Source organism: Petromyzon marinus, unplaced genomic scaffold, assembly GCF_048934315.1.
Source record: "Petromyzon marinus isolate PM22_M1 ecotype Great Lakes invasive population unplaced genomic scaffold, UKy_Petmar_22M1.pri1.0 PM_G_Scaffold_30, whole genome shotgun sequence".
Classification (NCBI taxonomy): domain Eukaryota; kingdom Metazoa; phylum Chordata; class Hyperoartia; order Petromyzontiformes; family Petromyzontidae; genus Petromyzon; species Petromyzon marinus.
This window is the reverse complement of record NW_027422873.1, coordinates 1,492,535-1,503,350: the sequence shown is the minus strand read 5'-3', so window position 1 is coordinate 1,503,350 and position 10,816 is coordinate 1,492,535. Positions and strand designations below refer to the sequence as shown.

The 10,816-nt window shown below is 50.0% G+C and overlaps 1 protein-coding gene across 1 annotated transcript; it reads right to left on the bottom strand.

The window, feature by feature from the left end:
- Positions 1-1,253: 1,253 nt before the first annotated feature.
- Positions 1,254-10,381, bottom strand: LOC116937342 (rho GTPase-activating protein 5-like). The gene is made up of 4 exons (XM_076061228.1): positions 6,550-10,381; positions 5,923-6,033; positions 3,885-4,043; positions 1,254-2,407 (listed from the first exon to the last, which is right to left on the bottom strand). Exons 1-4 carry the CDS (start codon positions 10,183-10,185, stop codon positions 2,234-2,236), a joined length of 4,080 nt encoding a protein of 1,359 aa, XP_075917343.1. The 5' UTR covers positions 10,186-10,381; the 3' UTR covers positions 1,254-2,233.
- Between the last annotated feature and the right edge of the window lie 435 nt (positions 10,382-10,816).

Below are 10,816 nucleotides of genomic sequence, written 5' to 3'. Positions count from 1 at the left end.
CGGGCTTTTGTAAAAGCGTAAAGTGTGAACTTTTGAATATAGAATCGTGCAAATTATCGCGAGCATAAGCAACGCCGCCATTTGCAATGTGGGTTGGTAGGTGGGGATTTCCACGCTGCAGATGGTGGTCAAGAGTCTGCATCGATTACGTGGAGGTGCTGTAGGCCAGGGGTTAACTCGCGTTACCCCTTAGTACTTTGATTTAAAGCTTTCGTGACTGCAGTGATTCATATTCTTAGCTCTTTCGGTAAAGTCACGTTGAAGGGAAACAATAAAATAATAAATATATATAAAGTCACGTTGAAGGGAAACAATAAAATAATGAAATATATATAACAATAAAAATTCTCACGACATTTCGACCATAACACAAACGGTCATCATTAGGTGTGTTATGGTGTTACGGTCGAAACGTCGTGAGAATTTTTATTGTTTTATATATATTTTTTGTTTCCCTTCAATGTGACTTTACCGAAAGAGCTCAGAATATACCCCTTAGTACATTTTATATTTTATGTACTGCGGATATTATTTACGAGTCAAATGTATATTTTATTGTCATAGACCATAATAATACGTACTTTTTCAGTGTAAAATTTAAGTCAGCTGGGGGTCGTATCAACCTGTCCACATGGAGTGTGAGTGGAGGGGAGCTCAAGTCCATTGGTTCTCGATAATAATACAAACACGACTCATTGTCAAAAAGGTGTCAGTTTTGTTGCCAGATAAAAGGGTGTGGAGCAATCAATTTCAAGGACAGTGCCAATACATTATCAGAGCTGTTGTTTTGTGTTTGTGTTCCGACTGCAGGTATTGTGGTCAATGTGAACATGACTCCTTGTAAAAAAGGTGTCAGTTTTGTTGCCAGATAAAAGGGTAAAAAAACAATCATCATATTTTTGCTCCTGCCAAAGGAGGCTCCAATGGTCTTATTGGTTCTACCTCCAGGCTGCCAAGTCACAAGAGGATATTGCCAATGCGGTGCCAACTCTGGACGGCAGAGGATGTTGCAGTTCGCGGGGGCAAAACATGTGCAGGGTGGATGAGTGGCAGGTGATGGACACGGGCACGAGAGCAGAGGGCCGAGATAGGAGAGCAGCAAGCTGCAGACGCTCACCGATGCAAGGCGTCGCGAGTGTCAGAACCAACTATTTGATGCACGCCAACGATACGCTCACGTCACACTGAGGCTGATCGAGTGGACAAAAACTGCAAATTGGAGGCAGAAAAAGCAACGACACAAACGAGTAAGGTAAATGAAAGAAGACAAAAACTTTATTTTCGAATCAAATCGCGGCCCTCTACATTTAGAAAACTGATCGATTCACTGTGATGAATGAATCGGGACTGAAAAATGTAGCCACTGTGTGCAACACAACAGGATTTTTTAACATCCACAGGTTATAGAAATCATTGGTAAATTAACACGTTATATCGGGACTAATGCTTCTCGTTAGACATAAGTGTCTTCTAGTACTGCAGAAATAAAACTGTGTAGGAACCTCCTGGTTATTACACCACCAGCCCACAGGGGATTATTGTTGTGTCAGTCCGTCGTGCATCCACAAATGGGAGGGGTGGGGCTGAGTGGGGAGGGGAGGGTGAGGAGGGGCTGGGTGGGGAGGGGCAGGGTGGGGAGGGGAGGGGCTGGGTGGGGAGGGAGGGTGGGGAGGGGCTGGGTGGGGAGGGTAGGGAGGGGAGGGGCTGGGTGGGTAGGGGCTGGTCACCCCGTGGTGCCCTTATAAAACTCAACGTTTCACCTACTCACACCGGCTTGTGCCCACCCTCACAGTTGGGCATGTTGTGCTGAATGCACCACGTGGTGGTGCCGCCGTTGACCCTGGACATTGACCGAGCTACCCAACGTTCCTACTACCAGCTCGCTCCCTCCGCAGGAGAATGTGTTCACTTGTAACAGAGAGCGTCTAATGGCACTTGGAGCGTGACGAGACATTGCTCAGCGCGAGCCCGATGAGCTGTGTAGACGTGCCAGCCACAGTGAAATCTGCTGCAGCTGTGGACCAATTCGGTTGAACTACAACGATACATCACAAAGCTTCCAATTGACTTATGGCCGGCGACTTGGCCGAGGCAAGGCGAGACGTGGGAAACCGTGCGCGGCACTTGGCACGTGGGGGCTCAGTTAAAAGTGAACACGTGAATAACATTAACAAAACAACTGGCACACACGCGCACACACCAACTACAACGACAACAACAAAACAATCGGCATTCACACCTGTGCATTCCCCCAGTTCGGCGTGGATCGGGGGGGTATCACCGAGGGCAACGCCGAGTGGACCGCCCGTGTCAGAGGAGGTGTGGAGGCGGCGGCGGCGGCGTCGTCGGCGGCGTCCTCCGGGCGAAAGGTTTCCCCGGAGAAACGGCCGCCGGGCCGAACTCGAAGCTGCATCGAGGAGAACGACAAACCCCACCAATCGCTGTGAGAATTTCGATTTAAAGCTTTCATGACTGCAAGGATTCATCTTCTTTGGTTCTTTCGGTAAAGTCACCACGTAGAATGAGAATAAAATAATAAAATAAGTAAATTCTCGCGACGTTTCAGCCACAACACAAGTGGCCTTCTTCAGGTGAAGGGAACAGACCTGACAAAGCCTCAACTTTAGCACCACGGATAGCAACGAGCTATGAACTCGTCCGTCTGAACGGGGCTCGTAGCTATCCATGGTGCTGAAGTTGAGGCTCTGTCGTCCCGACAGGTCCGTTCCTTTCACATGAAGAAGGCCACTTGTGTTGTGGCCGAAACGTCGTGAGAATTTTATTGTGTTACTTTATTTTATTAACTTATTATTTTATTCTCATTCTACGAGGTGACTTTACCAAAATAACCAAAGAAGACGCCGTGAGAGCCGCGAGGCTCGCGATACTTTTGGTGGCCTTGTTTTAAGATTGATTTTTGACTTTCTGCCGGGGTGACGATCTCTGAATTAATTTAAGACCGGCTGCATTTGAAAAAACGCGAATACGTCACGATTGGCCGTGTTCTAAATGGTCTCCCCTCCCACGGCTAACCGATCCTTCATAATCCTGCAATGCCAGAACTGCGCTCCTGCGCATGAGATCATCTCCATCTGGCTTCACGGTCACTGCTAAAGGGGAGCGTTTTCTCCTTTGGGTGCCATTCCATCAATCAAGTCTTGTGCGAATGCTATCATCCTACGTCATCCTGGCCAAGAGCCCCTCTTGCTTTGAAGTCAAACAAGATGCCACTTTATTTATCCCAAGCCCCAACAGCTTCATCTTGACCCACGCTGGTTCCGTCAACCCAACCGAGAACGGCTCAAAGCTCGGTGGGAGGGGGTCACCTCCGCTCGTCGCCGCGACCTCTCACCCCGGTGATGAAGGCCGCTTATGTTATGGCCGAAACGTCGTGAGAATTTTTATTGTGTTATTTTATTTTATCAATTTATTATTTTATTCTCATTCTACGTGGTGGTGACTTTACCGAAAGAACCAAAGAAGATGAATCCTTGCAGTCACGAAAGCTTTAAATCGAAATTTAACCGCCTCTACGGGGAGGGATTCCACACAACCTTAAGATCATTCAACAGACTCCGGGATAAGAAGGCTCAACTAATCGAGTCTCTCACCTTTCTGAAGAGTTGCTGCGACTCTAAGAGCTTAAAGGTCGCGATCTGAGCGTGGCTGTGTTCGCTCCAGCGCTGTCCTCCAGACAGTCTCGTCCCTTCACCTGATGAAGGCCGCTTGTGTTGTGGCCGAAACGTCGTGAGAATATTATTGTGTTATTTTATTTTATCAATTTATTATTTTATTCTCATTCTACGTGGTGGTGGTGACTTTACCGAAAGAACCAAAGAAGATGAATCCTCGCAGTCACGAAAGCTTCAAATCGAAACTCTCACCCCGGGTCGAGCTCCCCGGGCGTGCGGCCACCGGGGCCGCGGCACGCCGGCCGGAGCGCGACGAGCCGCTGGTTCATGAGCGACGGGGGGGTCGATGCCCCCGGCGACGTCGGTCAGCCGATCCGAGTCGCCGGTCGTGTTGTAGACTCGGACAAACTCCTGTGGGTGGGGGGGGGGGGGCAGCGAGGAGGTGCAGACAAATATTCTTCGGGTCTTTCGGTAAAGTCGACACGGGTAGAACGATAAAATAATAAAAAAAATTAAGTGAACAAAAAAATATATAATTGTTTTTTTTACCCTTTTATCTGGCAACAAAACTGACACCTTTTTTTTACGAGGAATCATGTTTACATTGACCACAATACCTACGGTCGGAACGCAAGATAAAAGGGTAAAAAAACAATTATCATATTTTGTTACTGGCATATGAGGTTTCCAATGTTGTGTAAATGCTTACCCCAAGCTCTCATACTCTGATGGTGCATTGCCTTTGAGTTGTGCGCCTTTTGGCATCTTCTGGTCCAACACCAACGTGAGACGAGGCTCTAAAGAAAGCTGTCTCGGGTGTGGACCAATCAATTTCAAGGACAGTGCCACATACATTATCAGAGTTGTTGTTTTGTGTTTGCGTTCCGAACGCAGGTATTGTGTTCAATGTAAACATGACTCCTTGTCAAAAAAAGACGTCAGTTTTGTTGCCAGATAAATGGGTAAATAAAACAATTATCATATTTTGTTACTGGCAAATGAGGTTTCCAATGGTGTAAAAAAATATATCGCGACATTTCGATCGCAACGCGAGCAAGCAAATCGTCGTCAGGAGAAGAGGAGTGGGGGGAATCTGCCGTGCCGCTGCGCTTGGGGATTGCTGCGTTGCATTAAGCGGCGAGCTCAAAATCATTCGCCCACGAAGGCCTCTTTCTTCTTCATGTACGTCTCTGTGCTTGGGAAGTCGGTGGCAATATTCCAGCCGTGCCCATGTGGCATTTCATGCCATCGTCAAATATCGCACACACACACCATTCAACTTCCACGTCACCTGCCTCAGACGCAAGCGTCGCGTTGTTGTTTATTAAAGTAGGTTCCGCTTACAACATTGGGCCAATTGAGATGATTGATTTTTTTTTCACTTGAAAGGAAACCGCAATGCCTGGAGAAAGCCCCGACGCACAAGGGGAGAATCCTTAATCGCTAAACTTGTTAACCTACTTGCTGTACCGCCTCCAAATGGCACATCGCTTTCCATGTGGTGCACTAGAAACTCGGAGCAGAATTTCTTTAATAAGATATTTTAATGTGTTCAGAGTTGGCGATCTACAATAAAAAAAATCACTCTTAAAAACATGTTATGTTACTTGCACTGTTAAAAAAAGTTGTCGTTAATTCCCCCATTCGAACCAGCACTGAGCAGCTCTCTGTCTCGGTAAACATTGGAGGGTGGAATAATTTAATAACGTAGTTTTAATGTCATCAGGCCTGGAAGGGACGATGTTCTAAATAATTGTATAACCTCATTGCGAGTCAAGAGCGAATAACCGCAGCGATACCCAAAAGATCACTGCGCCAGGATCTGTGGCTTTCTCTATTTGCCAACGCCAGGCAGATCGCACTGCCCTTAGACAAAGCGTGAGGTTGCCTTGTTACGCCTCTTGCGCAGTGTGTGCATGCCTATGTGGGGAGCGCTGGCGCAGCAGGTTATCGCACTCTGCCACGAACCCGGCGACCCGAGTTCAATTCCCACTCGTGAGCAAAAAACCTTGGCGGATATCCGACGAGGTCTTGAAGTTGACTCAGCCTCAAAGAAGTGCCCGCTACAATGTGTAAACATCACCACTGGGGTGACATTGAAGGCGGCCCGGGCGTGTCGCTGGCCCACCCACCCACTCACGTGCCATGCCGGCCTTCATTAGGCGGTCGCGAGCACCGCTTGCCCCAAACGTCTATTGTGGCTATAAGGGGGATCTCAGTCTTGCATATGTGCCAATGCCTGCCTCCGTTGGGATGGGGGTGGGTGGGGGGTGGTGGTGCGTTTCATCACCTCCGTGTCGGCGAACTCGCAGTACTGCAGGTTGGCGGAATGGGAGAGGGTGCGCACGCACGCGCACGCGTCGCCGGTCGAGTCCTCGCGCACGCAGTCTGGGAAGCGGTGCTGGGAATGGAACCGTGCAACATTACCGCGAGACGAACGCCTGCGACTGGCAAAATAGTGCAAAATACGTCTCCCCCTGCCTTGTAGCCTCACATCCATTCATTCTCTAAAGGGAGGTCTGATGACCAAATAGTTGAAGGTTAAGAGGTACGGCACCTTATAATGTTACTTCCTCGTGCTAGACCTCGCGGCTGTCGCGCGGCGAGCACGTGGTGCGCGTTCATTTTCACTGAATCGGCAAATCATTCAATCAATTAATTATTAAACCACGTTTACAAAAATGTATATTGATCGCCTTGAAAATGACACCCCGCATGAATTTAATCATTTTTAAGTTGTCCAATTTGTGAAACTGCCCACCACAACACTGCCTCGCATTTGCCGTAACTAGACAAGGCAACATTTTTTTCACAAGTAAATACAATGTCATGGGTATGAGCCCTGAAATGTACGGCGTGTGATGGGAGAAAGAAAATCTCACGAGGGACGCAACAACAAAAACATCGCACCACTCACTTTGGCCTCGCCTCCCCTCTCGTCCTGTGCACCTTTCTCTCTTCTCGTCCCGCCGCCGCCGCCGGATACTTCGTCATGGAACTGCGCGGCGGGGTTGTCAAGGCCCGGACGGTCGCGCTCCGAGGGCAACAGAAGCGGCTCGGAGTCGCCGGCATCGGAGGGGCGCGCGGCGTGCCGCCGGATTGCGTCTGCGGGGTCCGCCTGCTTTCTCCTGGACTTGAACCCGCACGGGCGGTTTCTCCTCGCCTGCCGCCGGACTCTCGGCCTACGCTCAAGCGGGCCGCCGCCGTCGGCACCGTCTCCGTTCGGCCCCGCCGGTTTGGCACGACCAAACGGCTTCGCCATCGACCGCATCTCGCCACCCTGCACTGGCGGAAGCTCGGTTGACTCCGAGTCCGCCGGTGACGTCACGGGAGCTTTCGGAGGGCCCTGAGGTCTCACGGGTGCCTTGCGGACGCTGCCGTTTATCTTCTCGAGAAGTTTGGGCTCCGATTTGTTTACCTGCGGCCTCTCCATAATGGGTTTGGGTTTCGGAGGAGGGAGCGACTTCTTGCGTGTCCTCTCGATGTCTTGGCTCGTTATGTTGGCGCACGTGAGTGGATTCATATTCCCCGTGGATTTTACACGGGGCGTGGTGCTTGGAATAAGCTGAGCTTCATCGCTCGTTGTGCCGTACCGAGGCTGGCCCTCGTCATCGTCGCTCTCGGGTGGCGACGTCAATGACGACAATGACGCCTGCCGCGGCGTTTCGTTGCGCGATTCCAAAGTGCGGCCACTCTTGTAGTCGTCTTCAACCACAGCCTTCGTCTCCAAAACTTTGGTGAAAAACGTCTTCAGATATTCCTTCTGTCGGTGAAAATGCGGCTGTGCGGGTGCGGCAATGGACTCGGCTCCGATCTCATTCGCAATACGGCTGCCCTCGGGGAAAAGTTCTCTTGCCAGCGCATTTTCCAGAAACTCTGCGGAGCTGTCAGTGATGGCCACGAGCAGAACCGGAATGGCCTCTGTTACGTCGGAGAGGAATGCTCGAAGCATTGCAAAGGAAGCTTTTCTTTTGGCAGAATACACCAAAACGTAGCCATGGGTGAGCTCTTCCCGCTTCAGCATTGCTGCGTGGTAAGAGATGACGGTAACCTTGATCCTTCTGCTCTGCATTCCCACAGACATTTCTAGATTCATGCAGTCGTTGCCAGCAGGATGCCCACTGCTGCAGAATTCCAGAAAGGGCGTTAGGACCGTGCCAATGTCGAAAGGGTCTCCACACATCAGACACATGGTGATGTTCACGTCGGGCGCGCCAGACTCTGGGCTGCTGAATGGGTCGGGCAGAAGGGTCGTGTTCTGGCAAGCATTCACGATCTGACTCAGGGCACGTTTGATCTGTGTTTCATGGAATTGTTTTCGAGATGACATCTCAGAAGGGCAATCGATAAAAGAGACTTGTAGCTTGTCGGCCGCTTGCTGGGCTTGCTGCCGTAGCAAAGGCAGCTTTCTGTCTATAACGTCCTTCTGATTTGCCAGCATCAAAGCAACAGGAATGCAGCTCGAGAGGCCATCCTTCTTTATGAAGGAAGCACAAGAATTCACTCTTCCTAGGCTGTCTACGATGTAATTTAACGATTTCAATGAGTTGAAAGCACACAGACATCCGCTGGGCTGAGAAACGTTACTCTGCATGATGTTTGCAAAGCCCGTCACATCTCCATCCATTGCTTTCAGTTCCAACTCATAAACCTTCCCATTCACCGTGAACTCATTTCCGGCCGATTGCTGTTTGATTTCGCTGCAAAGTTTGCTTGCGAGGCCATCTCTACCGAATATTATGACATCAAATGCATCCGCACTGTCAAAATTGATTAAAGATTCCGAACGTTTGCTTACCAATTTGGGAATAGCACTTGAGAGAAGCAGCGGAATTTGCAGGTCAGTGCACTTATCTTTGCTGAAGCAAGACTCCCTGGTTGGGTGACGAACAGAGAACACGTGTTTCAGGATCAGCGCATCTCTCAAGGCAGGCGCCCACTTGAGCGTCTCGTGGCGACCGTCACGTTCCAGGTCCTGGTGAATCTCCGCTATCTCGTTGCGGTCAAACCCTTCGTTTCTGTCCACGCCGGCGAACGTTTCCGAGCGCTCGAGGAGCAGCTCCTGGTATTCGTCTTTCGCTTCATCCGTCATCTTGCCTCGGCACTCTCGGTAGATTGAAACGCGCCCTCGCCCGCACGGCGTCCGCGAGCCCTCCTCGTCGATAAGGAACGACCGTGCGTCATCCCACGGCCTCCCTGGCAACACCTCGCCAGAATTCTCCAACGTGTCGCGAAGGGCTCCCTTCATTTCCTCCTTCTTCCTCAGCACCTGCAATTTCCGCACGTGGGCTTGAAAATGCGAAGGGCCGAACTCTCGCAAAAACGCAACAGGGACACGCCCGTCGGCGACGGCGTTGACGCGACCGCTGTCGGTCCAAACCCCATCGGACAGCTCGACAAACCACAATCCAAACTCTGGTTTCTTCCGCAAGAGCAGCAAAGCCTCGTCCCAGCTGAGGGATACAATGTCCGTGATGTCAGGGACCAATGAGTTAAAAGCGTCGGGCAGAGAGCTGATGTATTGTGCCACCTTTCCTTCGATATGTGCAGCCTTCAAACGCGTGATGTGTTCTCGAAAGTAACTTTCAGCCCTGTTAGCACCCAGCAAGTCCACAAGCTGGACGTACTCCGGGCAGTCATCCAGTTGCTTGCCGGTCACCTGCCAGGTCACGCGGTAGTCTGTGACAATTTTTGTCAACCGAGAATTATAATCCTTAATGGCACTTTGGTGGTGTTCCTTGACTTGCTTGGCGGCCTTCTCAAACGGCACCAACTTTGGCTTTCCTTTCGGCTTGTCAATCATCTGCGCAAGAGTCAGAAATGCTGCCGACACATTCACATTGTCACTTGCTGACGTCTCGACTATCGGCAGGCGAACTTTTTTTTCAGAGGCAAACGCTCGAAGTTCCTTCAGGTGCTGCTCATCCAACACGTCACACTTTGTGGCAACCAACAAAATGGGCTTCTTTAATTTCACAAGTTGCGACACCAACTCCTCCAGAAACCTCAACTGATCTCGCAGCGTTCTCTGCGCGGAAACGCTTACATCGAAGCACGCCAGGAAGCCGTCAATGTGCAGCTTACCGTCGGGCATTGGATACTGCTCAAAATCTTGCTCGACTCCCAGTTGGTCAGTGCAAATGTACATGAGCTTTTCGGCCGAGGCGAGCCTGGTGGCGGCCGCGCGTTTGACGTAATGCCGGGAGTCGGAGCTCCTGTGTGGCTGGAAAGTGGCGTCGTCAACAAATTCGGTTTGTTCGACGACGTTGAAGGCGTACTCTCGTCCCCCGTCAGCGGTGCGCGTTGCCCCGCCCCAGTAAAGGTAGTGGTCGTTATTCACGACCCGACCGCCGAAATCAACTTGGCTCAGTATCGAAGTGTGTTCCGTGTGGTGATAGTCATCCGCTCTTGGCCTTGAGAACCTGCTGCTGAGGCACGACTTGCCTATTCCACAGCTTCCCTTCTCCTTCTCGGTCCCGGAAAGTCCAACAACACTGATGTTGTAGGTCCGCGTTTCCTTGCTGCCTTGACATCGCCGCGCTGCGTGTGACATCGCGCCGCTATTGCACGAGAACAAGGGCAGTTACGGTTCCGTGCGACACGTCGTGATGATTACTTTGGCTCTTTCGTTGCACTTGCAAAACAATATTTTCCCACGTGACTGGCGGTAATAGCAATTACTTGAACAAAAAAAATGTTCACCAACAACGAGGTCCTTTAAATGTTTATTTTTTTTTCCAGATGAGCAATTGTTTCTGAAAGACACAAAAAAACACAGAGGACATTTAAAATATTACAAAAAAAATAACGTTCCACTTGCATTGAGAGCTTAGTTATTTAACGCGGTGAAATCGATGGAAAATAAACACGATTGTCACAATGATTATGTGACGGCAATGTTTCAAATACACCGATGATGTGCCGAGGTGAGTCCAGGAAAAATAAAACGTTGTTCTCAAACAAGCACATGTAAAGCTGTGAGTACAGGCAGGGAGATGTCTGATCGCCTCATACCGGCACCGATAAATTCCCAGTTGGGACATCACAGTTGACGTTCTGACGGTAGACGTCACTACAAGACGTCAAACAAGCCTTTAGCAGGATTACAATGTTTTGATTTAAAGCTTTCGTGACTGCAGTAATTCATATTCTTAGCTCTTTCGGTAAAGTCACGTTGAAGGGAA